At 59.2% G+C, this 25195-nt stretch overlaps 13 protein-coding genes and 2 non-coding genes across 15 annotated transcripts; 10 read left to right on the top strand and 5 right to left on the bottom strand.

Annotated features, from left to right (window-relative positions):
* Positions 1-35: 35 nt before the first annotated feature.
* On the bottom strand, positions 36-2345 carry EHS24_003718 (uncharacterized protein; the record flags this gene model as incomplete). Its single annotated transcript, XM_028619367.1, has 3 exons — positions 36-1572; positions 1620-2241; positions 2291-2345. 3 exons carry the CDS (start codon positions 2343-2345, stop codon positions 36-38), a joined length of 2214 nt encoding a protein of 737 aa, XP_028472236.1.
* Positions 2346-2744: 399 nt separating this feature from the next.
* EHS24_003717 (uncharacterized protein) lies at positions 2745-4616 on the top strand (the record flags this gene model as incomplete). The annotated part of the gene is made up of 7 exons (XM_028619366.1): positions 2745-2970; positions 3012-3171; positions 3211-3382; positions 3421-3600; positions 3649-3991; positions 4060-4088; positions 4128-4616. The coding sequence occupies 7 exons, from the start codon at positions 2745-2747 to the stop codon at positions 4614-4616; spliced, it is 1599 nt and encodes a 532-aa protein (XP_028472235.1).
* A 191-nt stretch (positions 4617-4807) lies between these two features.
* Positions 4808-5534, bottom strand: EHS24_003716 (uncharacterized protein; the record flags this gene model as incomplete). The annotated part of the gene is made up of 2 exons (XM_028619365.1): positions 4808-5479; positions 5523-5534. 2 exons carry the CDS (start codon positions 5532-5534, stop codon positions 4808-4810), a joined length of 684 nt encoding a protein of 227 aa, XP_028472234.1.
* A 798-nt stretch (positions 5535-6332) lies between these two features.
* Positions 6333-7035, top strand: EHS24_003715 (uncharacterized protein; the record flags this gene model as incomplete). Its single annotated transcript, XM_028619364.1, has 5 exons — positions 6333-6399; positions 6476-6519; positions 6565-6693; positions 6868-7008; positions 7033-7035. The coding sequence occupies 5 exons, from the start codon at positions 6333-6335 to the stop codon at positions 7033-7035; spliced, it is 384 nt and encodes a 127-aa protein (XP_028472233.1).
* Positions 7036-7147: 112 nt separating this feature from the next.
* Positions 7148-8401, top strand: EHS24_003714 (uncharacterized protein; the record flags this gene model as incomplete). Its single annotated transcript, XM_028619363.1, has 3 exons — positions 7148-7330; positions 7415-7525; positions 7574-8401. 3 exons carry the CDS (start codon positions 7148-7150, stop codon positions 8399-8401), a joined length of 1122 nt encoding a protein of 373 aa, XP_028472232.1.
* Positions 8402-9191: 790 nt separating this feature from the next.
* On the top strand, positions 9192-9272 carry EHS24_003713. Its single transcript has one exon. It is a non-coding gene; the product is annotated as a tRNA-Ser (tRNA).
* Positions 9273-9862: 590 nt separating this feature from the next.
* Positions 9863-11008, top strand: FLD1 (S-(hydroxymethyl)glutathione dehydrogenase; the record flags this gene model as incomplete). The annotated part of the gene is made up of 1 exon (XM_028619362.1): positions 9863-11008. One exon carries the CDS (start codon positions 9863-9865, stop codon positions 11006-11008), a length of 1146 nt encoding a protein of 381 aa, XP_028472231.1.
* Positions 11009-11310: 302 nt separating this feature from the next.
* Positions 11311-12384, top strand: EHS24_003711 (uncharacterized protein; the record flags this gene model as incomplete). Its single annotated transcript, XM_028619361.1, has 1 exon — positions 11311-12384. One exon carries the CDS (start codon positions 11311-11313, stop codon positions 12382-12384), a length of 1074 nt encoding a protein of 357 aa, XP_028472230.1.
* Positions 12385-12576: 192 nt separating this feature from the next.
* EHS24_003710 (uncharacterized protein) lies at positions 12577-13665 on the top strand (the record flags this gene model as incomplete). The annotated part of the gene is made up of 1 exon (XM_028619360.1): positions 12577-13665. One exon carries the CDS (start codon positions 12577-12579, stop codon positions 13663-13665), a length of 1089 nt encoding a protein of 362 aa, XP_028472229.1.
* A 296-nt stretch (positions 13666-13961) lies between these two features.
* On the bottom strand, positions 13962-15584 carry EHS24_003709 (uncharacterized protein; the record flags this gene model as incomplete). The annotated part of the gene is made up of 4 exons (XM_028619359.1): positions 13962-14484; positions 14609-14970; positions 15020-15315; positions 15359-15584. The coding sequence occupies 4 exons, from the start codon at positions 15582-15584 to the stop codon at positions 13962-13964; spliced, it is 1407 nt and encodes a 468-aa protein (XP_028472228.1).
* A 1517-nt stretch (positions 15585-17101) lies between these two features.
* Positions 17102-18815, top strand: EHS24_003708 (uncharacterized protein; the record flags this gene model as incomplete). Its single annotated transcript, XM_028619358.1, has 3 exons — positions 17102-17259; positions 17304-18088; positions 18136-18815. 3 exons carry the CDS (start codon positions 17102-17104, stop codon positions 18813-18815), a joined length of 1623 nt encoding a protein of 540 aa, XP_028472227.1.
* Positions 18816-18966: 151 nt separating this feature from the next.
* Positions 18967-21959, bottom strand: EHS24_003707 (uncharacterized protein; the record flags this gene model as incomplete). The annotated part of the gene is made up of 10 exons (XM_028619357.1): positions 18967-19005; positions 19050-19103; positions 19163-19765; positions 19818-20103; positions 20145-20822; positions 20871-21079; positions 21120-21621; positions 21661-21730; positions 21769-21804; positions 21884-21959. 10 exons carry the CDS (start codon positions 21957-21959, stop codon positions 18967-18969), a joined length of 2553 nt encoding a protein of 850 aa, XP_028472226.1.
* Positions 21960-22235: 276 nt separating this feature from the next.
* On the top strand, positions 22236-23385 carry EHS24_003706 (uncharacterized protein; the record flags this gene model as incomplete). The annotated part of the gene is made up of 5 exons (XM_028619356.1): positions 22236-22358; positions 22400-22540; positions 22577-22896; positions 22932-22983; positions 23026-23385. The coding sequence occupies 5 exons, from the start codon at positions 22236-22238 to the stop codon at positions 23383-23385; spliced, it is 996 nt and encodes a 331-aa protein (XP_028472225.1).
* Positions 23386-23647: 262 nt separating this feature from the next.
* On the top strand, positions 23648-23728 carry EHS24_003705. The gene has a single exon. It is a non-coding gene; the product is annotated as a tRNA-Ser (tRNA).
* Positions 23729-23872: 144 nt separating this feature from the next.
* On the bottom strand, positions 23873-24813 carry EHS24_003704 (uncharacterized protein; the record flags this gene model as incomplete). The annotated part of the gene is made up of 3 exons (XM_028619355.1): positions 23873-24076; positions 24128-24750; positions 24795-24813. 3 exons carry the CDS (start codon positions 24811-24813, stop codon positions 23873-23875), a joined length of 846 nt encoding a protein of 281 aa, XP_028472224.1.
* Between the last annotated feature and the right edge of the window lie 382 nt (positions 24814-25195).

Here is a 25195-nt window from a genome sequence, read left to right as displayed (position 1 = left end):
TATCATTCTTGCATGTACCGTCATCGTCCAGCGCATTAGGTCACCCTGGTGACCCACACCACCTGGCTCTGGTAGTCTGCCACCTTCCATTGCAAGCACAGACCAAAGTTGAGCAACTCTGTGCCTGCGTGCACTTTTCCGCCTACATCGTACAAAGCGGCAGCGTCGATACCGACAAACCGGATGGGCGGGATGTCAATGCGGATGCGTGCATGGATCTGGAAGGCGAGGAGGACGCCCTTTGATCGGTCGCGTGCGAGGTAGAACACGGCTGGATAGTTGCTCGCTGGGTCTGCCAGGCGGAACTGGTCGCCGCCGACGACATAAGGGTTGACCTCTTCGGCCAGCGCAATCATGGCTGGGATGTACGCACGGTCGTCTTCGTTGAGCAGTGCGAGATCGAACTCGAACCCAAAGCTGCCGCCCATCATGGCGACGGTGGCACGAAAGTCGAGCGGTGTCGTTCTGCCGACTTGATGGTCGCCCGACGATACATGGCAGCCCATGGCGGAGGCCGGATACGCCAATGTACACCCCCATTGCGATAAGAGACGCTCGAGGCCGTCCGTGTCGTCGGACACCCAGTTCTGGGGCCAGTAGTGGAACATACCTGGGTCGAAGCGGCCGCCTCCAGACGCACACCCTTCAAAGAGGACGTCGGGAAACTTGTTGGTCAAGACGTCGAGAACACGGTAAAGGCCGAGGATGTATCGGTATGCGGTTGCAGGCGATGGCAGCTCGTGCATGGCTCTGTTGTTATCCCACTTGACGTACGAAATGTCGCCTGACGAAAGTACCGCTTCCACGGTGCTTATAATGTGATCCTGGACTTGCACTTTGCTGAGGTCTAGCACGAGCTGCTTGCGGCGCAAGGTACGTGGTCGATTGGCCGCATGGAGGACCCAGTCTGGGTGGGCTTCGTACAGCTCGGACGCAGGGTTGACCATCTCCGGTTCGATCCAGAGGCCAAACTTGAGCTTTGTGGGGTTGCTCTCAGTCGTGACGTCGATGGCAGTAACATCGGCGATAAGTTTGGGGAGACCCTCGGGAAAGCGTGCCGGGTTTGGTACCCAGTCGCCAAGACCGGCGTCTTCATTGACGCGCGGATAGCGCACGCCAAACCATCCGTCGTCCATGACAAGAAGCTTGACTCCAAACCCAGCGGCGCTCTGCGCACGAGCGTAAACGTCCTTGGCCTCAAAGTCGAAATACATGCCCTCCCAGATGTTCATAAGAGTCGGGCGGGGTTCGTGTACCCAACGCGACCGACACAGGTGGTCGCGGTACAGCCTGTGCAAGTGCCGAGACATGCCGCCAAGTCCGTTGGCCGAATACACCGCGACTCCCTCGGGGCTGTGGAACGTCTCGCCAGGTGCTAGTGGGTATGACAGGTGCAATGGGTTCAGGCCCGCCAGAACACGGACGCGGTTTGTTGAATGCTGCTCCACTTCAAACGAAAACGAGCCGCTCCACACCAAACTGAAGCCGTAGGCGGGGCCGTGGTGCTCTGTCGTCTCGGGTGATACCATGGCCACAAACGGATTGAAGTGGTGGCCAGCGTACCCGGTGGAACTGTGGAATCTGGTCGAATCAGTATGCTTCACGTCATCGACACTCACCCTTGGACACCAAGATGTACGGGGTGCCGGCTCTGTCGCATCTCGCGGCCCCATTCGCCCGTGAGTTGGACAAGCTCCCACTGCGTTCCGAGCAGGTCGATCGAGAAGCTTGCCGCGCGTTGGATCTGGACCGTCTGCTGGCTGTTATTCGTGATGGAAAACGAGCGGGTGATGGCGTTGGTGGCAGGGAAGATCGAGTAGCGCAACTGTGCCACGAGGTCGGCCTCGGTATCGGCCATGTGAATCAAAAGAGTGCTGACATCGTGATCGGACCCCCACGTAGAGGGAAGACCAGGGATAGCGGGTTTTCCAGCGACGACCTCGTGGCCGACGTACTTGAACGCGCTCACACAATGTCCGGCAGCATGTTGAACGTGAATGGCCGGGAGACGAAAGTCACCGCGCCCAGCGTCGGGCCATTCACGGGAGACGTCGCCCAGCATAAGGGCCCATCCCTCGCGATCGGCACTGAGGTCCACAGGCTGGTGACGGGCAGGAGCTGGCGCGCCAAAGTGATCGTGGACCAGCTCGCCGTCGGAAACGTGAAAGCGGTACTGAATACCGGTACTGTGGAGAGAAAAGATGCCATCTTTAGTCGCCCGGATGCTTCCCAGAAAGGCGGCTTTGCCAGTTGCTGGAGAGCGTAAGCGCCAGTTTGGCTGGTGGCTCACCGGTGCCATTCGCACTATTGTCGGTTTTGATGTCTGTGGGTGTCACGACCGTCATTGTGAGGTAGCGCTGGGTCGAAAGAGTGTGGATTGTGGATCCCTCGGTTATAAACGCTCCCGTCCAGCCCACAGAACAGACTTGATGTTGGTCGGCATCCCTGACCGAATCTCACCTAGTTTGTCTGTGCAGTGCATTGCATCGACGGTGATTGCTTGAGACGTCGGTAGCCGTTCGGTGTCCCTCGGTGTCCCTCGGTGTCCCTCGGCCCATCTCGGTGTCGCTGACCCCGAGACACGGGTTGACAACGCGTTGGGCCCCAGCCTGTGATAGCCGCGGCCGCGACTAGCACGACTAGTGTACACGACTAGTCTCCGGTGCACTCTTGGCCTTGTCGTGGCAGAGAGGCTATATTAACGTCAACATGGGTCATTCCTCCCTCCTATCATCACATCCCCAATGACCATCAAGGACGACTCCAAGGGCAGTACCACCCACGTCGAGGTACTTGGCGCAGACTTCACCGCCCCCAGCGATGAGAAGGATGGCGCTTGGGTTCTAGACCGCGATGGAGCCATCAAGAGCGAGGAGCAGGAGCTCAAGATGTCGCTACTTGAAGGTCTTCGCGCGTACCCGAATGCTACGTGGTGGAGCTTTTGCATCTCGCTCTGCATTATCATGGAAGGTGGGTGCCTGGCTGGGTGCCGATCCTCACACTTTTTGCAGGATACGACTATGCCGCGATCGGCAACATCATCTCAATGCCGCAGTATCGCGAGCGCTTTGGCAACTATGTCGGTCCTACAGGCAACCCAGAGAACGACTATCAGTTCACTGCGGCCTGGCAATCCGCTATTGGACAGGCCTCCAATATTGGCTGTATTTTGTAAGTTCACTGGGCTATGATGTCTCGCTCATTCCCCAGCGGCATCTTCCTGTCGTCCTGGTGCCAGGACAGGTATGGCTACCGTCGTACACTTCAAGCGGCCTTGATTGCTCTTTGCGGGTTCATCTTCATCATATTCTTCGCCGTCAACGTCGAGATGCTTTTTATCGGCCAGCTGCTGTGCGGCTTTCCCTGGGGCGCCTTTGCCTCTGTGAGTGCCCATGCGTCGTGTGAGAGTCTGACTCTCAGTCTGCCGTCTCGTACGCGTCTGACCTAGCTCCCACGCCGTTGCGTGGTTACCTGACGAGTTGGGTGAACATTTGCTGGATCATCGGTGGTATTATCGGTAACGCGATCCTCAAAGTCTTCCTTATCCGCCAGGACGTGTACGCCTACAAAATCCCGTTTGCCATTCAGTGGGTCTGGCCGGTGAGTTAAACTGGAGACCGAATGAAGCATCTGACAGTCGCCCGCCAGGTCCCAATCTTTGTCCTTGTGACCTTGGCTCCAGAGAGCCCCTGGTTCCTCGTTCGTCGGGGTCGTCTCGAGGAAGCCAAGCGTGTCATTTGCCGCTTGGCCAGCAAGAACTCTCCCGTGGACCCCGACCACATGGTCGCGTATATGGTTCGCACGAACCAACACGAGGTTGAGGTGGCCAAAGGAACCAGCTACCTGGACTGCTTCAAGGGAGTCGACCTCCGGCGCACCGAGATTGCGTGCGCTGCTTGGGCAGCGCAGGCGACATGTGGACTGCCCTTTGGCGCCAGCGGAACTTACTTTATGCAGCAAAGTGGGTTCTTCAGGAGGAGCTGTGCTGACAGTCAGTGGGGATGGATACGTCGACGGCCTTCAATGTCGGCATTGCGCAGTACTGCATGGGACTGGCAGGAGCCCTGGTCGCCTGGTTTGCGATGATGGTGCGTTGCGAATTGTTTGCCGTCTGACACCTGTCCCAGAAATTTGGCCGCCGCACACTTGTCGTGTATGGCCTCTTGTTCTTTGTTGTCATGTTCATTATCGTCGGTGCCATTACCGGCCCGGCAACCCACAGCAGCGGTGCCCAGTGGGCCCAGGCATCCCTCCTGATGCTCTGGGTCTTTGGATTCGATGTCACTCTCGGTCCGATGGCGTACACGATCGTGGGTGAAACGCCCTCCACTCGCCTCCGCGCCAAGACTGTGGGACTGGCATGCAACGCCTATAATGTTCTGAACATTATTGCCGGCATCCTCAGCACGTACATGCTCAACCCGACCGCCTGGAACTGGAAGGGCCGCGCTGCGTTTTTCTGGGCCGGGGCCGCGTTTCTCACGTTGGTTTGGGCATATTTCCGCCTGCCCGAGTGCCGCGGACGCTCGTATCGCCAGCTGGACATTCTGTTCGAGCGTAAGATTCCGGCTCGTAAGTTTAGCGAGACTGTGGTTCGTGAGGAGGACGACTCGTAGGTGATCAGAGGGGGAGCTGGTACGGACCCGTCAAATTCAGTACGATAGGAATGGTTGTCGAAAGAAGAAATGCAAATGTGTGCCGTGTGTCAGGTGGTCAGCTAAACGCTGCATACGTCGTGGCAATGGTGGGTTACAAGGGCAGGTGGGTTGATGAATGCTGGGGAATGTTGTATGCGAGAAGGGTCGTCCTAGCGAGCACCGGCAGCGGCCCTGGCGGCCTCGAGGCTGGCCATGGCGTCACGAGTGATGACAGTCTCAAAGGCGTTGCTGACCAGCGCACCGTACATGGTGGTCGTGGGACGGTCAGCCGCGATGGGCTTACCGTCCGAACGCTGGCCAAACGTCCGCGAGAACGTCAAGCGGCCGCCCTGGACACCCACTGCCAGCCAGCGGGGGCCGTTGGAAAGGATCACCTTTAAGTCGGCCGCATGGGCAATGGCACCGCCCTCGAGGGCGAACGTGAACACGCGGTACATGGGGTCCTTGGGACCGACGTCCTGCCTGTTGGCGCGGAAGTGCATGGCGCCGTCCTGGAAGAACGAGACAAAGTCCGACGCAGACGTCGCCTTGTCCAGAGCGTCAAACTCGTCGTCGGTGATCGCGAGGTCGACAATGGCGCCAGCGGCAATAGACGCAACGTTGGTGCCACGGCGCTCATTCACAATGGCCCACGTGAACTTTTCGCCCTCGAGCTTGGCCTGGTCAATGTCCGCGCGGCCGAGGACCGGGTAGTTGGGGCGGAGAAAGAGCTGGACGTTGGTGGGCAGCTTGGTGACAAACACGGGAGAGAGCAGGAAGGCCTCGACAATCTTGGGGTGCTGGAGGTTGTTGATAACGTCCTCGACGGTGACGGACGGGGTCTGGACGGAAGTTAGGGGGGGAGCGGCGTGGTCGAGAACGTACAGTGGAGGCCATGGTGGATGAGGTGGAGCGGCTTGAGGTATCACTTGGAAGTGGTGCCGGTAGTGCGTGTCCTGCCAAGAGGTCGCTGTGGGGTTGCTGGTATCTGAGGGTATCTGGAGCAACGACGACGACGACACCAAGACGTTGTTGGATGGAAAAGTGGAGGAAAACAACGACGGAGGGAACGCGGGGTCCCCGATGTCACGTGACCTGCGGTACAGTGGCGCCATGATGGCAGGGATGAGGCAGAGTACTTGCAGTTAGCACACAGCACGGTTATATGCTCACAGCGGCCATGCTGACAATGGTGATTGTGAACAGCTGAACAGATTAGACCCGCCCAGTACTGCCATCGTGTGGGGACAACATTGTGCCATGTACCGACTTTTATCCAACCTGTCCGATTTCCGCCAGAGTCATGGTCCGACTGCCAGGCCTCAAGAGAGATCATGGGGAACAGTTGCTGCCTTTTGAATGGTGGGCGGGAGGGAGCTGTTGGTTTAATGCGCCTCTCACCTCTGTGGGATCTGTTTCTTGGCATGTTTGTTGCGGGACGTTTAGATGTATGTTGATCAGCAGTGGTTGTGGACCCCATCAGCGGTCGTGTGTGTTTGCCCCGCCTCGCTGGGGAAGGTCGGTCCAGTCAGCTAGCAGCACCTTTGAACTTGTACTCATCCTCATTTCCATCCACCTCCGTCTACAGGTGGGCTGCATGGGTCTGGTCCGCTCATCGCCTCCTCATCTCCTGGCCTCCTCCCCTCCCTCTTACTCACCGGCCACCACTGCCTGCCCGCGTGGCTTACGGCGACCATGTCCCGCGCGTCCTCATCGGTCGCGGCCACTTTCACCGACGCTACGCGTCCCCGCGTAGCTAGTAGTAAGTGGTATCCATCGTGCGCGACGTTGGCTGACTGTGGCCGCTGACGACAAGAACCACTTCAACAGCCCACAAGTGCTCCAAGACCAAGTCCAGCTGGCCGTGACTGCCTCGCAAGCGGTATGTTCCACCCTCTGGTAAAGGGCCCGCTGACCTTGTTGCCAGATCCGCAAGTCCTGCTCTGACAGTCTTTCTCTTTCTACCGCCACGGAGCGCCATGCTTCGCTGATTGCTGCCCTCGACACTGATCGTGAGGCCTATGCCGAGGCGCCCCGGGAGCACGGTGGAGACTTGGTGAGTGATGGATGGCCGGCAGCGAGGGCGAGGAACATTTCGCCAAGTGGTTCGGCCCAAGAGTCAACCTGTGGCAATTTATCAAGCAGCGTGACCACGAACCGTGGAAACAGCTCGTGCTTTTAGCCAGATACATCTTGACACTCAAGCCGGTGCTGGTTCGCACCTATTCAGCCCACGTCGCCCGTTACATCTTCAACGGCGCGCTCACCGGCATGTTTCGGTCGCAGCGACATGGGCGCCTTCCTCTCGGGATCGTTCAAGGGAGGATGGGAGGAGGTTGCTAAGTTTGTCCACGCAGATGTCATCGCGTCCGTGAGTTGTTGGTCTGGTGGGAAGTGAGCCGAACCAGGTAGTGGTTTTGCGACTCCAAAGCTCAGGCGGTCGATTTTGAATGCCCTCGTCCTCGCCGCGATGGTCGCGAAGATTGCCTCACAGTCCAGCTGCGGCAAACATGAACTCCAAGATTGGTCGGCCCGTAGCGATCCAAGTGGGACCCCCAAGCCAGAACTTTTGGGTCGTTTACATCTGCAACTACGACCCCGGCTGCCTCAAGTATGACCCTGCGAAAACTCGAGTGGCTCTCTCCCTCCTCCAGGCTGTCGAGAACATCAACGTCGCCGCCGAGGGCATCATCGTTGGCTACACCAAGGGAAATGGCCCGCCCCCCACTGCCAACAATTATGAATGGATCGTCGGCTGACGCGCTGCCATTGTGGAGTACCTCGAGTCAAACAACTTCACCAGCGCGCTGGACTCCGCTGTCGACGAGTACGACCGCCTTTCGGATGCTCTGGGAGCCGTGAGAGGCAAGACCCGCGACATGAACAATGTAAGTCGTCTTCCTTTCCCCATACTGCCGACGCTGACCAAGGAGCAGTCCAAAACATCGGAAATGATGTCGCACGCGAGGACTGAGGGAAACAAGCTTCACGTCCTTGCAGATGGTCTCGCATACTGGGCTGAAAGAAACGACCAGGCGGACCGCATCCTGGCGTTTGTCGCCCAGGCGGAGACACAGGCATGGTGGTGCCCCATTGCCTCCTGTTCGACCGTCACTCCGTTCAGCAGGCTCGCCAGTGGATCCTCTCCAAACCCACTGGCTACAACTTTACGCTGGACGTACAGGCCAGCAACAGCCATGTCGCCAGGAGCATGTTATTTTCGGAACGCAAGAGCGATGCGCTGGACCGCTTCGCCGCGTACAACCACGCACGACGAGAGCGGGAGTGGCGCTGCGCCATTGACGCAGAGGGCACGCGGCTCGACACGGGCCTCGCAGCTCACTGTGCTGTCGTGCGACAAGTGCGGCGGAGCAGGAGTCGTCACGACAGAGAACGGCGAACACTTCTGTCCCCTGAGCGAGCCGCTCTTCCAGAGGGTTCACAAGACGGAACTGTGTGAACGCCGTCTGCCCAGGCTCAAGGCGTCCGCTGCGGCTAGTGGTCTCATACAGCTCGGCAACCCCAAGATGTCGCCCCTGCCCATGCCAGAGCACAACGTCGTGCTGTTCAAGGCGCAAACCATCGCCACGGTCATCAAGCAGCTGCGTGGCACCCACACAGCCACTATCTGGCTACCCCTGCCTCAAATGCTCGTACTACGCCCTCCGCCCCAAGAGCTCCACCTCATGGGTACAGCATATGTACTTGCAGCGACAGCACCAAGGCCAAGCCCATTGTCAGGCCCGCCAGTTATCCGGCGTTGACGTTCTTTGACCTCGTGCTGAATGTGCAGCAGGTGGTGATCCATGCGTACTGCATGGCAAAGGACTCTGGCAAGGCTCAGCACGGCCACTCGGGGGAACAACTTGGAGAGTGCCTGCTGTGGGACGTCAGTGGGTGAGGGGGGCAAGGGCATGGCGTAGAACAGGTGGGACAGTGCAGGTAGAGGGGATGTATATAATCATGCGATTTGGTAGGCGCTCGGAGACTGCCTCTGAATGCAAAATGAATCATGTAGGACACCAAAGGCTGGCCACCTTGGAAGCGACCAAGCCCACAGGCTCTAGGTTGCCCGTGGCACATCCCGTCCCCGTGGCAGATATGGCGGCAGAACCGGTTTCTGGGCAGAGGCATCCCGAAAGGATGCTCCGGGCCACCCCACCAGCAGTCAAAAGTCCAGGATAGAGATACGACCGCCCGCTACGCGGGCGGTCGTGCTGGCTGTGCTCCTTGGCTCCAGCATGTGCAACTGAACGATGCATGGAGGGAGGAGGTAGTGAGGCGGAAGCATTGTGGCAGCTTCGGAAGCAATTCTGGTGGCAGGATCGGCACGCGCGTCAACTCCATCACCTCGACTCGGGCTTGGCATTTTGGCCCGTTTGCTGTCTACATCTGTGCACAACCGGCAGCAAGCTTTTGGGGCATGACACAGTATCATCTCGGCTATCCGTGGGTACCATTTTTGGCCCGAAAAGTGCCCTCCTTGACCAAACACGTCGGCGTTTTCCCCAGTCGTCCCCTCCTCATGAGTCCTCCTCCTTCTCTTCAACATCGGGCAATGTGGCGGAGTGGTTAACGCGATTGACTAGAAATCAATTTCCTTCGGGAGCATCCGTTCGAATCGGGTCATTGTCGATGTAGACGAGCTTGGGTAACACCGAGTGGTCGAGTCTTTTGGTGGCGGAGGGAAGGTGGAGCTGTGCGGGATCAAAGGCTCCACCGAGTTGAAGCTGATGTCGAAGCCGATGTCAGGCTGCTTCTGGCATGTACCCTGCTTCTGTGGCTGCGATTGTTGTCGGGGGAGTGAGTTTTGATCGGGCGTGTGCATTGCAGCAGGCTGCGTATGGTAACGCCACGGTCGATGGAAGTCGCCGGGATCGGGGACGAGGAAGGGTCCACTGACTTTACCCCGCTCAGTATGTTGATTTTGGCGGAACTAGGTCGGCTACAGGCAGGCCACAGGCCACAGGCTACAGGCTGGGCTTGCGCGTACCCTTGTCATCCTCCTTCGCCTGCACAGACTGTTGCTGCATGCTTCCAACGTCTACACAACCAGTTGGTTTACCCCGAAATGCGGATCAGCCGAGAATCCGGGCCCCCACATTTCTCGGCGCGGAGACAACCGATTGCCGGTGCGTCGACGGAGCCACGGAGCCCACCTGCAACATCGCCGCTCTCAACGACGCAACATGTCTCATTCACTCACACCCCAACCTCATCCCATTATGTCGTCCGCATCAGACCACGCCGTTCTCCGGACCCAAGCGGCGGTGATCCGCGGGCCCAACAACGTTAAAGTGGAGGACATCCTCCTCGACCCTCCCGCGGCCAACGAGCTGCTCGTCAAGATTGAGCGTGTCGGTCTGTGTCGCTCCGACTGGCACGCGCTCGTGGGCGACACGAAAATCGCAATGCCCAGCATTCTCGGCCACGAGGCGTCGGGCGTCGTCGAATCCATCGGGCCCGGCATCCAGGACATTGGCGTTGGCGACCACGTGTCCATCTGCTGGCACCCGCACTGTGGAGAGTGCACGTACTGCTCCAACGGCGAGCACAGTCTGTGTCTCGAGGGCTCACGTATCCCGCTCGGCCCGCAGATGGACGGCACGTTCCGCCGCCATACGCCGTCGGGGGAGGCGATTGGCGCCTTTTGCATGACTGGCGCGTTTGCAAAGCACACGGTCGTCCACCGCGCCAGCGTCATCAAGGTCGACAGCAGCGTGCCGTTTGACATTGCCGCGCTGTGTTCGTGCTGCGTGCCGGCCGGCTATGGCGCTGCGACATCACTCGCCCGCGAGCGCCGGCTAGGCGAGTCCGACGCGGTCCTTGTAATCGGTACCGGCGGCGACGGTATCAACATTGTGCAAGGCTTGCGAGCTGCGGGCATCGGCGCCATCATTGCCGCCGACGCGTCGCCGCTCAAACGCGAGCTTGCGCCGCGGTTCGGTGCCACGCACGTTATCGACTGGACGGAGCCCGGCGCCGCCGACAAGGTCCGCCGCATCACCAACGGCCTCGGCGTGCGCGCACTGTTCCTCGCCACACCCGCCGTTGTCCTCGACGACGCGACCCTCGCGCTCGTCGCCAGCGGCGGAGACGTGGTCGTCACCGCCCTCAGTAGGCAGCCCCAGCCCTCTGCTGCATTCGCGTTCGCCCCACTCGTCCGCAGGCACATTCGCATGTCGTTTGTTGGGTACGGCGGCAGGTCGATGCGCGATACCGTCCCCGAGGCCATTGAGGCGGCCATGCGCGGCTCCATCGACGTGGCCGGCCTCATTACCAAGCGGTACAAGCTGGACGATATTCTGCAGGGATACAAGGACCTGGACGACGGCAAGATTCTGAGAGGCATGGTGCACCCGTGGGACTAGTGCTATGGGTTGTAGAACGAAGAGCAATGTATCAAACAACAGCAGTTGTCTCTATGTGACAGGGGCTCACCGCTGCTTGCCTGTATGGGCCGATATAGGTTATAGGTGTGACAGCCTCGCTCGTGCAGCACGCATCTCCATCGCCCACATCGCGTTCGTCGTCGTGTCGATGCTTCCGTCGGTCTCGGCCGATAAGCCTTTGATGACGCACAAGCCAAGGAAATTAGGAAATGGGATCTCGGCTCCATCGTTCTCAATGTTCCACATCTTCCACGTCTCTCACATCTTCCAGACATCTCGATATGCCGACACTCCCCACGGACAGGCTCGTCAACATCCTACACGACAACGTCATCACTCACATCTCACCAGCCCCAACTCCGGCACCTTCACCTCCACCCTACCCCGTCGACGCGCCCGTCTTTCCGCATCTCGTCGACCTTGTTCTTGAGTACGCCCCGATCGGCGTCCGACTTGCGTTCCGCGACACGAGCCGTTACTGGCGGACAGCGGTGGACAAGTTGCTGGATCGAGATGGATGCCACCTGGTCATCAGCCGTCGGCGGCGAGGCGTGAGGACGACCGACACGGGGCTGTACTACCTCGACGATGGCGAGCTGTTCAAAGTGCCGCGACACCTGGTTCGCCATGCGCGTATCCTCGACGTGCATTGGAAGACCAAGGGAAGCTTTCTCCTTGAGCGACCATACCCCATCTCCCCTCGGATCATCCGCATCATCGGGTGTCCCAGCTTTACCTTCAACCGCCTGAGCCTGTGGGCGCCGACTATTGTGGAAACCTTCCAAGACCTCGCTCCATTCAACGTTGAACGCCGTCGACTGTACGAATACACGTACACGGGTAGGCCACTTGATGGCCGTCCCCTATCGCCATCGTGCTTTCAATCCATCACCACACGGCTGGTGCTCCACGTCTACCTCGACGACGTGTTGGGCAACCCCGTCCAACTGTCGTACCCACACCTCGTCGGCGGACAGCCTCGCGAGACCGTCCTCATCTTCCACCCCTTGACAAAGCCTCTCCCTACCGAGGGCACGTTTGACGTTTGTCTCTTCTTCGACATTGGGCTCGAACTCCTGGAGACGTCGTCGCGCTTCATCATTGTCGACGACTCCAACGTCCTCGGCACGGTCATTGGATGGGACGCCAAGGGGCCCCCAATCCCTCGCCAGTCGGTCTACCCGTACCTGGTGGAGAACTGGGTGTCGAGGTGTCAGTCGGTTGAGGCCCGCTTTGACGAGGAAGAGTATCGCCCCAGAGTCACAGAGCTGGTCGAGGTCATCACCATGGAGGAGCACCGGGAAAGAGTTGGGGACGAGCAGTTTGAGCTTGAGACACGGGTTCCAAGGAGATAGAGGTTGTAGAGTGTGGAGCAAGTGAGAAGTGTGATTGAGTTGGATCGCCCTTGTCTCGTGCTGGTCGCTGGTCGCTGATCTGCGTTGTACACGTCAACCGACACACACACACACACACACACACACCACTCGCTCTTTCTCGTCTTCTCTCTTCTCCATCCATCCTCTCATCCATCCGTCTTGCAAGTCATCATGTCCGAGGATACCGACGGTCCCCAGGCCGCTGGTAGGACTGGACAACCTATCGGCAGCAGGAAGCGTGCCCGCACCGACGGACTCCCAACCCCCCAGTCCGGCTTACCGCAAGCCTCCATTTTGCGAGCGGCCTACTTTCCTCATATTCTCGAGCGCATAATGGCCCACTCTTCCCTCGCTGCACTACTCGTACTGCGTGCCTCATCCAAGTACTACAAGGCCAAGGTCGACGGCCTCCTCGGCAACGGTGTCCACCTTGTGGTCACATCTACCACCGCTTCCTCTGCCGCCGCGTCTGTACGCAGACTTGGACACCACAACGATCAAGGCGTCCCCTCCACCCCATTCCTGCTCGCCTTGGTCACCGTACCCGAGTTCCGAGGTGCAATAAACGAGTACATCGCATCCGAGATCATGGGGTCCTGTCACCAAGACATTCGCGCTGTCCGTCTTCCGCAGTATCGAGGTCGATATATCCGCTTCCCTGTTTCTCACACACTGGTGGTTTCATGTGATGCGTATCTGCACAAAGGCTTCGACCCACCTACGGAAGCACTCGTTCTCTGGAGTGCTATTCCTGCATGCGTAACCAAGCTTGTTGTCAACATTGGTGTCAACGAGTTGGTGCAGTGCCCTACCATCGACACACGAACCGTTCGAATGTTCCTCAAATATCCGTTCAACGTCAAGGAGCTTGTTCTCGTCTTTCGTCCTTCCGACATTCCCCTTCGCCTGGTTGCACCCTTCCCCACTGTTGCAGGCGACAACGACAGCCGACGTAACCTTCACGATGAACTTTATCGCTGTGTCCAAGCGTACGTCACGGGGAATGTGCGAGTCACACTGGTAGACTGTGCACTTCTCTTCTACCGACGCAGGGCGGTGTCGATAAACGAAGCCGAGAAGGAGATCAGGTCCCGGTTCAGGCGCGCGGCCACATCGGCACTCAAGGACTGTGACGAGCAGATTGTCCGCAGGTTTGGTTTTCGCATCAAGGTCGACACGGTCCTCAGGTTCTTCACGCCGGAGGAGTACAACGAGGAGGTTGGGGATGAACAATATCAGATCGAGACGTACATCGATTAACACAGCAAGTCCACAAGCCTCCACCATCCTGTTTAATAGGTTCACGTATGTATGTAGTAGACACCCAGTAGCCGTATGTAAATAGAGCAAGTCATGTTCATTAAAGCGATCACAGCAACGCGTTCACAGCACAGCGTTCATAGCACAGTGATCGCAGCACAGTGCACAGCACAGTGATCCAGTGAATTCAAGCTGGCAGGTTATTTTCTTTTTTCTTTTCTTTTCTTTTCAACCAGGGCAACAATCTTCAGCATTGTCGCGCGCATTTCACATGGGTATATATCATCAACAGCCATCTAACGAGACAGTATTCCCACAATCGTCTCGCGATACGTCTCCAAACCAGGCGCCTTCCAGTCGTCGCGTTTGGCCGCGTCGTCCCACAGCCTAAGCGCCACTTTTTGCTTCCAGAGCGGGTCCGTCTCAAACTCGGCCACTTGGGCCGGCGTAAACGGCCCTCCTTGGTATTTGAGGCTGGCCTTGGAGGCGCTGCTCAGCGCGGCGTGGTACCCTTGCCTCGTGGCCGTGAGGTAGCGCTTGGCGACGACGTGCGAGCCGACGAGGACGCACACTTTGTCCGGAAAGCCCAGGTCACGGAGATACTGCTCGCCCACTGCCTCGTGGGACATGCGGCCGAGCGACGCGCCGTCGTGCATCATTGCCTTGGCGGCGGTGTGTGGGATGAACTGGCCGACGTCGTGGAGGAGGGCGGCGACGACAGTGTCGTCGTCGGCACCGTCTTGGCGCGCCTGCGCGGCGGCCTGCAGCGAGTGTTCGAGTTGGCTGATATTCTCGCCAATATAGTCGGCGTCACCTTGCCTGTGTGGGTGTGAGCGCGCGTCAGAGTGAGTGGTGGGTGGGGAGTGGTCAGGGGGAAGAGACAAGTGCAGTGGTACAGTGTAGCTTGCATGGTGCGAGATGGGAGTTCTGGGGTGACGCTCACGCCTCAATAACCGTAAAGACCTTGTCGACCGTCTCGCTCGCCTGGGCAATCTTGGCGTCGATCGCAGTCTTGCCGCCACTCATGGGCGAGCCAAAGGCATAGGTGAGTGCGCCATCCGTGTAGTCCACACCAGCGACACGCTCAAAGGTAGGCGGCCACGCCTTGCGTCGGTGAGCATAGTAGCTGTCGTGGTTGTCACCTTCTGAGACGCCATTATACGTCGCGTAGATGGCGGCACGAGCACGAGGAGACGAGTTGGGTCCCGAGCGGTGGGCGAGGTACGATCCGAAGACGAGCAGGGCACCGGCTGGCATGGGGACGGGCACCCAGGTCTGCTGGACCTCCCACGATGGATCGATACACTGGCTAGGTGAGCAGGAAATAGAACCCCAAAGTATGGACCCAACTTACGCGGTTGGCAGCAAGCGGGATTGTCTGCTTGTGGCTGCCGGGCACGACCTCGAGGCAGCCATTGTTCATGTCCATGTCGTTGACGGCCATGAGGAATGTCTGGTGCTTGACCGCCCCGGCATGGTTGTACGCCGTAGAGTCAATGTGGGCGTCAAACCCGCCAGACCCGCCGGCCTCCTTGTAGTTGATCTTCTCCTTGAAGAGGAGCGCGCGCTCGCCCATGAGTTCCGAGAGAATGCCCGTCAGGCGCTCGCCACGGAACAGCGACGAGAAGCCGGTGTGGTAGTTGGCGTAGTCTGTGGCGTGTAAGCTATTATCTGGCCAAGTGGGCCTACTCACTTTCAGTGCGGCAAAGGCCAGTCGAGCCGTCGGCGCGGACTTCCTCGTAGGGCATGTGCTCGCCCTTGCGGTTGGGCCAGCCCTTGACCTCGGCCGTCCATGACTGCAAGTCGGTGACCTGAGCAGGGGTGAGGACGTCCGAGAGCATGAGGAAACCGTCGCGCTCAAAGGACTGGCGCTGCTCAGCAGTGAGCTCGTAAAGGGTGTCGAAGATAGGGGCTATCATGGCTGAGTGGAGGTGAGGTGGAGCTGGTGATGGTGATGGAGTTCGCTGTTACAAGGCCGTTGTGGTCTTTATAGGGGTGCAGTTATCGTCGGGGGAGCAGTGAAAGATAGAGATACAGTATGGTTCCATGGAGAGCAGCCTTGCTGACGAGAGCGGTGGGCAGAGCCGTGGTGGAATTGCGAAGCGTTCAGCTGGCGGCGTCACCATGATTTGGCCTTTTCAAGATCATTTGGCCTTCTCGGGCAACTATAAGGCAGAATGGTCGTGCAATTGGCGATACCGTTTGCGTTGTGGGGGGGGTTGTTACTGAGAACGTGGGACCGAGAGACGAGTGACTGTCGCTCATTTGCGGCCAACTCCGCCGCGACAACAATACGACAAGCGGCGTTATCACATGTCCCAGAGCTATTTGGCCTCTGGAGCTTGAATAAGGCATCGCGGTACGGCGATTGCCTATAACATGACGTTTTGTGCCAGCTCGGCAAGACCGCCGAGTGTTTGGCCAAAGGGACTTGGTTCACCAGGGCTGCGATAGGCGCTCACTGCCAAGGAGGTGGAGCGCAGTCTGATCTGCCGCTCAGCGAGGTCTGGAACCAACAGAACGTCGCCGGAATGCACAGAGGCTGCCGACAGACAGGCCGGCAGGGGCCTCGGCATTTCTCCGCCGACTCGCCTGGTCCGATTTCTTGACCAAATGAACATCCTCTCATGTCCCAGTTCGTGGCATGTATAGCCACACGTGTGTGAGTTGCAGCGACGTGGCGAGGACACATCGTATTCCAACATGGCTCCCGACACGTCTGACACTGGGACCACCTTGTCGTTGGCCTGCTGCCTGCTGATGGAGGAACCCGTCTGCTTGTTGCCGAGATTGCCAAAGCAAGGGCAGTTTATAAGGCAGAATCGTCAGGGAAATCTAGGCACTGCCTTATTCCTCGATGTTTACCTTTTCCAATCGCGGGGCTCTTCGAGATATGGGGAAAAGGTGGTCTGCTCGTGGTCGGATGTAGACGTCCAAGCAGAGCACTACCGGGAGAACGACGCTGACCCGACAGTCCGACGATCCAGAAGCCAGCGTGGGCCACCGTGCGCTCGTTGTTGGCAATAGGGTTCAGATGGTTGCACCAGTTCGCCGACCAAACTTGCAGGAAAATGCTCGCTTCGGTCGCCAAGGGGACGAGTTTAGACTGTACATCTCGTAATAACGCGCGTGGTCGCAATGAGAGCGAGCTGCGCAGGTGGACAGTCCAACGTCGGAAAGGAAGATAAGAACGTGCGTGGAGCCATCCTTGTAGATGTTGCAAGCGTGTAGCTGTCAAGGAAACGTGTGTCAGTCGGCACAAGAGAAGGGTAGATGACAGATGTGAGTGCTAGAGTAGTACAAAAAGGTCGTGACTGGCCCTTTCTTGGAACGCGCCAGCCAAAAAAGCCGATTGTTTCACCACTCTGGCGTGTGCCACATTCAGACTCAACCGCCGAACACTGGAACACTGGACACCTGCACTTGGACTACAGCAATGGACCACCCTCAACACCAGACCATGGGCCCGGACATGGACAAGCTCGACAAGCTTGACCAGCTTGAACGCTCCGAGCCGTTGCCGGCTCTTGTGCGTGCCCCGCTTGCCGAGCTGGAAAGCCACGAGCGCCACAAGTACAACTCTGCCACCAAGCTGTGAGTACATGCCAAGCGGCAGCTCCATTGACCCATCGTCGTAGCTCGGCCATCTTCACCGTCGTCTTCTCTGGCATTGCCCTGATCAGTGACGGCTACAATGCAGCCGTCATTGGAAACATCAACCTGTTGCTCAAGGAGCGTGAGTTGGAGACATTCCATCTGAACGCATTGTCTGACCCCAAAGTCTACCCGGACACGTACACGTCCATTCTCAAGACACGCATCTCAAACTCGTTTTTCATTGGTGAAATCGTCGGCATGTTGCTGTTTGGAGCTCTCATTGACCGCGTGGGCCGCAAATTCGGCGTGGTCGCCACCACCTGTATGCTCATCCTCGGCATCATCCTCAGCGCGGCAGCACACGGCACGACCGATTTCGGCATGTTCTGGATGCTCATCGTTGGCCGTGGGCTCGCGGGTGTTGGCGCCGGCGGCGAATATCCTGTCTGTGGCACGAGTTCGATCGAGGCTGCCGACGAGACTCAGCATGTGCGCAAGCACCGCGGCTTCCTCATCGCGACCGTCGGCGACTTTGCCATCGACTTTGGGTTCGTCCTCGCTGGTATCGTCATCTTGATCGTCCTCAAGTGCTACGGCGTCACGGTCCACTCGACGGGGACACATGGGTTTGCGGGCACGTGGCGTATCTGCCTCGCGCTGGGTCTCGTCCCCCCGCTTGCCGTGTTCTACTTTCGCCTGCGCATGCTCAACTCGACTGCCTACCGCAACAATGCCATGAAGGGCGCCGCACTCAACGTCAAGGTGTTCTACCTCGCTGGCAAGCGCTATTGGCGCCGGATGATTGGCACTTGCCTGTGTTGGTTCCGTAAGTCCACCGCCGCAGTAACGGCTAGACGCCTGGCTAACTCCCAGTGTACGACTTTTGCTCGTACCCCTTTGGCATCTTCTCGAGCACCATCGTGTCGCAGCTCAACCCCGAGAACACCATCATCCAGAACATTGGCTGGGGGACGCTCATCAACGACTTCCTGCTCCCCGGCTGCCTTATTGGCGGTGTGCTCATGGACAAGATTGGCCGCAAGAAGACACAGGCGCTCGGCTTCTTTGTGCAAGGCATCATCGGCATGATCCTCGGCGGCGTCCTCTCCAAGATCCAGTACCACCCGGGCGGCTTCATCGTCATGTACGGCATCTTCCTCGCTGCCGCCGAGGCCGGGCCGGGCGTGGCCACCATCCTCATCTCGGGCGAGGTGTACCCCACCGCGCTCCGCGGCCACATGTTGGGCTTCTCAGCTGCGTGGGGCAAGGCCGGTGCGGCTATTGGCACCCAGGTGTTCACGCCCATCCAGAACGCGTTCAGCGACGAGTTCAAGGGCCAGCAGGCCGTCTTCCTCATCGGCTCGGCCGTGTCGATCCTCGGCGCCATGCTCACGTACGCCTGTATCCCCGACATGTCCGAGACCTTGGAGGACGAGGACGAGGCGTGGAGGCTGTACCTCGAGGAGAATGGGATCGACACCAGGAGCATGGGCGAGCCGATCGAGGCAAGCGCAAGCGGCACCGTGGTCAAGGTGATCGAGGACAGGGAGTAATGATACATGGGTCGTCACGGAACGGAGTATACATGTAGAACAGTGGAGCGTATCCTTTGGGTGACTGGGCCTTGTAATGAATGCAACCTTTTATGGTGATGGTGCGCACTCCGCCCGCTACTGCTGATGCACCAGCAAGGGGCATTTCCTCCTACACGGTCGAGTCCCAGTCCCATCCCATGGTAAACGACTGTATGTCAGTTGAGCCCTCGCGTGGTGCATAAGACAACTCACATTGACATTCCCCATGAGGTCCGGGATATCCTGCAGCAGCATCGGGTCCCAGAACTGGTGCATCTGACTGTCAGCCCGTTCCACCCCGTTCCACACCCCTTCGTGCCACTCACCAAAGCATCCGTGCTCGCACCCTGTGGACTCGTGTTCGTCTCTCCGCGAGCCAGCACATCTGACGCCGGCGCGAAATGCGCCTGCAGCGCATTCGTAATGGTAGCGGCGACGGCGGCGTTGGGGCTGGCGCTGGTGGCCGAGTTGAGCGGCGAGGGCAGCGAAATGGTCGTGGCCGTTTGGGACTTTGCCGCGCGCTGAATGAGGCGCGTGCGCCAGCCCAGGAGCTCGACGTCCGAGTCCGAGTCGCCGTGGTCGCCACCACCGCCACCACCGCCGTCCACGGCCTCAGCGCCCGCTTCGCCCGTCGTGGCGGCCTTGGCCGCGCGCACCATCTTGTCGTTGGCGCGCTGGCGCAGGCGGAGCAGCCACTGGAGGTTGTGGATCATGCGCCGAGACGCGCGGCCCTGCACGGCGGCCGTGTACAGCGCAATGGCCGAGTCGATCTGCGCGAGGGCAAAGCCCGCCAGCGGGTTGGTCGGGTTGGTCAGGATCAATGTGCCGACACACACGGCGGCGTTGAACGCGTGGTACCAAAAGTACCAGTGGCGGGCGGTCACGTTGGGATGGAGTGCGTGGATGCGGGATACGATCTGGATGATGACCTGGAAAGAAAATATCAGTGTGCTGCCACCAACGCAAACACAAGGGACGCACGTTACACCGCTCCACGACGGTGAGGTATGACTGCCCGTACACGCTCCTCGTCGGGTCGGGGAGCTGCTCGTGCAGTGCACGAACGAAGTACGGCCGGTGGAGGAACATGATCGACTCGGTGATGTTAAGGTATAGCGTAAACTGCTGGAACGTGCGGTGCAGGTCGCGCTTGCTCTCCTCTGGCGACTCGCGAATGGCAACCTCCGAGTCGGGGTACCGCGACGGCAAGGCAAGGAGCACCGAGCGACAGCGGAGGTGGAAGGGGACATGACCTTCAAAGTTGGTTCTGCGAGGTCAGCGTCACCGCCTGGGCCTACTGGACCTCACAGTTTCTCGTGCAGTGCCATGACGGTCGAGTATGGCGGCGCGTGCACCTTCATGGCATGGTCCAGGACCGAGCCTGCAATTCCACACAGCTCAAACTTGAGTGTCGCAAAGCCCTTTTCGGCCGACAGGCTTTCCGAGAACCGCGAGTAGACCATTTCAGAAGGGTACGCCGTGTCCATGTAGTCTGGGTGGATCGAGTTTGGCCGTGAGAAGCAGTTTGCCTGGAAAATGTCTGCGGCATGGCACTCCCAGAACACCCGGCGACGTTCCTCGACGACATGCGGCTCGAGGTTCCAGCGGCTCGGGTCGCGGTGGAGACCCATGGCCTGGATGATGCGCATGGCCAGACCCCACAGTGGCCACGCATTGTCGCCATTACGCCCGCGCTCCGTCTCGAGGCAAAAGTGCGCCATGATGTGTATGGTCTGGACGGCCGCAATGGTGTTGTAGATCATAAACTGGCCCTTGGCGAGCGCGCTCTTGGACAGGTTGAAAAACTCTTCCGCCAAGGGGTCGTTTGGGGGTAGCTCGAGGTTGTGCAGTGCACCGAGTGCCAGAGTGATGAACACGAGCGCGAGCTCGTGCAGCGCCAAGCTATCCAGGTTGGCGCGCGATGCATACTGCGAGTAGACACGGTCAAAGAGGGGCTGGAACGTCTCTCGCGGGGACACGTCAAAGCTGTGCAATGTCAGCTTTGCCGGAAAACGGTCCTCGAGGTTGACTTACTGCCACGCAAAGTATCGATAGTACGAGTCCACGAACACACACGCCTCGTCCAGCGGCGGCAGCTTGGACAGGAGGTATTCTGTGCTGATCGCCTTGAGCGCACCGCCAAATGGAAACTGGGCCGGCACCTCGCCCGTGTCGGGGAGATCGACCTGTCGGTGGGTCGGCGACGCTGCACGGGACGCGCCTGGTGACTCGAGGATCTCTTGCTGGGAACGTCAGCAGATTGGTTCAGGATATCATACCTACATCCTTGAGCCACTCGCTCGCGGCCGTGGGGCCGAGGTACTTTGACCGGCCGGACTGGCTGATGACGAGCGTGCCAAAACTCTGCTCGTCAGGGGACATGCCCGTGAGGACGTTGTTTGGCGACTCAAAGTAGTGCGTTTGTGCCTGCTGCGACGGGTGCGACGATGGGCCCGGGTGGCTAAAGTCGAAGCGCACCGGCGTCAACGCAGACGGCGGCATGGGCGGCACAAACGTCGGCATGGGGTCGTCGCGCGCGCTCGACACTGAGGGAGCGAAACGCGGCGATTCCTGGATGGCGCTGGTGCGTTGTGCTGTCGACGACGATGGGGTACCAGCGTCCCGGACGGCGCTGTCTCGCACTTCGTCGGGCTGCGGGGCCGGCGATGAAGACAGTTCGCGCGACTCGGACCGCTTCATCTTGTCTGGGATCGCGATGCCATTACTGGCGAGGATGCTTTCGAGGGCCTCAAGACGTTCCTTGAGCTCCAAGCTCTCCTCGGTCCTGGCAGGTTCAGCTCAACGTTCGTCTTCCTGTACCCACGCTCGAACAGGTCTTGTGCCATCGGGACACAAGTCGACACATCGCCTCCGCACGCAGTTGGAGCACGGTACTGTGGGGTTAGTCCCCCGCCTCGCAGTCGGTAGTCACCTTGGCGATCGCATTTGAGCTTGAGGCGTCGACACTCTGGTTGTTAGCAGTGGGCGGTTGAGTTTAGGAGATGTTCGACCAACCGAGGCTGTGGCCAACAAACAACAACACTCACCGGCACATGAAAAGTGAGCACGCTTCTTCCTCTTCCTGGGTGGCTCTACTCGGGAGGTTTCTGGTGGGGGCGACATTGTCGATGGTGGGATAGAGAGAGAGTAGACGTTTGGGGCAAGACGTCACTGGCGATGGGGAGAGCGGGGAAAGAGGCATCTGTGGAGCAACGGACCATGCGATGGACCACCCCCGCTGAGCCCCGAGTGTGGAGGAACGAGGGGCCGACGACGCCGTTATCTCCGTGGATCGGACATATATTATGTTTCGTCCGGCACGATGCGGGTGGATACTTTATAAGACAGTGGCTGCATGCATGCTTGGTACAGGCAGCAACGCAGACTTTGAAGAGAAACATGACTGTCCGCCACGTCACCGTCGACAAACCGCTGTTCAAGCTGGGCATGACGCTCGGAGAGGGTGAGTGGAAGCGACGAGCAAACCTTCCGACCGAGGCTGACAATAAAGGTGCACTCTGGGTACAGGCATTCATCCGCAGCTCGATCTCTAACACCCCCAGGACACACGCACCAACCGACTGTACTTTGTCGACATTGACAACTGCAGGGTGTACACCTACGAACCTGCTTCAAAGACGCTCGGATATGAGACGTTTCCTGGAAAGGTGTCCTGTTTGGCGTTGACCGAGAGTGGCGACGGAGTGAGTCAATCGTAAATGGCAACGCTGACTGGTTAGCTTGTTGGTACCGACGAAGTCGGATTCATCCACATCCCGGCCTCCTCCCTGCCCTTCCCGCCCACCAACTCGGCCACTCCCAAGCGCGTCAACCAGCTGGGACCGACGATCCCTCTCGGTGCGCAGGAGAAGCGCTTCAACGACGGCGCGGTGGACCCGGCCGGCCGGTTCTTGGCCGGCACCATGGGCCGCGAGCACGAGCAGGTCGTTGGGCGCATGTACTCGCTGCAGAAGAACGGCAAGGGGTGGGAAGCGCCGTTGGTGCTGGACAATATCACATGTACCAATGGCATGGGGTGGAGTCCTGACGGCAGGACCATGTGGGTGGACCGTGGCGCCACACGCTGACGGCCAGGTACTTTACCGACAGCTGGATCCAGGAGATTGCAGCGTTCGACTACGATGTGGTGAGTCGCTCCGAAACAGGGAATGGAAACGCTGACTGGAAGGCTACGGGCACCATGTCCAACCGCCGCACGTTCTCGCGCCTCGTGGACCCCGCCTACGGCGAGCCCGACGGCCTGTGCATGGACGCTGCGGGCGGGGTGTGGAGTGCGCGCTGGCAGAGCGGCAAGGTCGTGCGCTTCGACCCCACGGGCCGGATCACGGACGAAGTCGACATCCCGACCGCATGGCACGTTACGTGCGTGGTGTTTGGCGGCGACAGGCTCGACGAGCTGTACGTCACGACCGCCGACACGGGGTACAATGGCGAAGTCATCCCCGAGCGGGTCGACGGGGGCAGCCTGTTTGTGGTCGCGGGACTGGGTTACACAGGCGTCGAGAGGACGCGGTTCAAGGATGCGTAGAGAGAGTAGAGAGTGTGAGCATGGATTGGTGTTTTGCAAAGGTGACCAAATGTGGCAGTCGGTGTACGAGGGGGATCGGCAGTACACTCGGGATACACAGATCGGCGCCACCCGTTGCCGCCGATCCGCCACAAGACTCACCCACCACCAACGTTTCAACCGTCGTCCACCTTCATCCGTCCATATCTCGCCTTCCACAGCTCAGATCGATGCGAGCAAAGCACTCCGATACACCTCAGAAGCAGGAGAACACAGCATCGGGGGCAATGTGGCGGAGTGGTTAACGCGATTGACTCGAAATCAATTTCCTTCGGGAGCACATGTTCGAATCATGTCATTGTCGTAGCAGCAGCTTGTCTGTCGAGCTTCTCTTTTGCATGTCAGTGGGGATGGAGGGAAAGCAGACCTAAGGTTCAATCGCTACCACATGCATATTCAAGTCACACATCCCGTCTATCGCATACACTACCTGTACCATACCGACGTCTTACTCGAGCGAGATGGCGTTCTTGCGGGGGTCGACGGGACCGGCCCAGTTGGATGAGTTCCTCCAGCCGCCGTCGATACGGAGCTCGTAGTCGTTCATCATGCCGTTCTCGATGAGGAAGATGATGCCGTGACCGACCTCGGAGGGGTCGCTCTGGCGGCGGGGGAAGACGGCGGCGGCCTCGAGCTCGGCCTCAAAGTAGGGCTGAAAAAGGGTTAGCTGTGGCACTGTGGTTGCACCGTGGTTGCCACTTACCAGACGGTCGGGGCCCATGAGAGCCGAGGCGACGACGGCGGGCGAGACGGAGCAGACGCGGATACCGAAGGGGCCGAGGAAGTCGGACATGCCCGAGCTGACACCGAGGACGGCGGTCTTGGAGGCACCGTAAGTGAGGCAGCGGGCGGGGACGGGGCGAGCGACAGCGCTGGCAATGTTGATGATGATACCGCGCTCCTCGGTGGTACGCTCGCCGAAGGGGCCCTGGTCCGGGTACTGCGAGTTGATGGCGTCGGCAATGACGGCGTCGACGACAAAGGTGCCGTAGACGTTGACGTTGAGGACCTTTGCGAAGGTGCTGACCGAGTCGCGGAGCTTGTGGCTCCACTGGCGGCCGGGCGCGATGGCGGCACAGTGCACACCGCCGGCAAGCGAGCCCTTGGGGATCACCTCGAGGGCGGCGGCAGTGGCGGCGCTGACACCGTCATAGTCGGCAATGTCGACCTTGAAGTAGAAGGCGCGCTCGGGGTGGTACGTCTTGACCTTTGCCTCGCCGGTCTCCTTGTCAAGCACGTCAAAGATGACGGCGTAGCCGCCGCGCTCGATGATCATCTTGGCAGTGGTGCCGCCGATGGAGCCGCAGCCGCCGGTGATAATGAAAGCTGGTTGTCAGCTGAGTCACTCTCGACCACGTCCCCCAACTCACCCTTGCCCTCGATCTTCATGTTGGTGTATTGGTTGGTGTAGTGGTGGAGAGTGGTGGTGCTGTGATGCGTATGCGAGGCGTGAGAATGAGAATGCGAGAGTGTGGGGCTAGAGAAAGCATCTCGGTCGAACTGTTATAGGTGTCGAGGCCCCCTCTTTCGTCCGTAGATCGGGGTAGATACAGCACTCGGATCGTGGAGGTGAGGGCAAGGAGGACGCGAGGAGATCAAGGAGATTAGTTACCTCCGATGTCGGGCGATTTGGGTGTCACCTATCCACCACATGACAACATTCCCCCGAGCTTCCAATCCGTCTCTCACTCACGGACCTGGCCACAGGTGGGCAAGAGCAGACTGTGCACCGCCCTGCTGCCTCGACCATGGTTTTTTACACAGCCCGGGC

This window comes from Apiotrichum porosum (genome assembly GCF_003942205.1).
Source record: "Apiotrichum porosum strain DSM 27194 chromosome Unknown scaffold_18, whole genome shotgun sequence".
NCBI lineage: Eukaryota > Fungi > Basidiomycota > Tremellomycetes > Trichosporonales > Trichosporonaceae > Apiotrichum > Apiotrichum porosum.
Note: the sequence above shows the minus strand (reverse complement) of the source record. Positions and strands in the feature narration are given on the sequence as shown.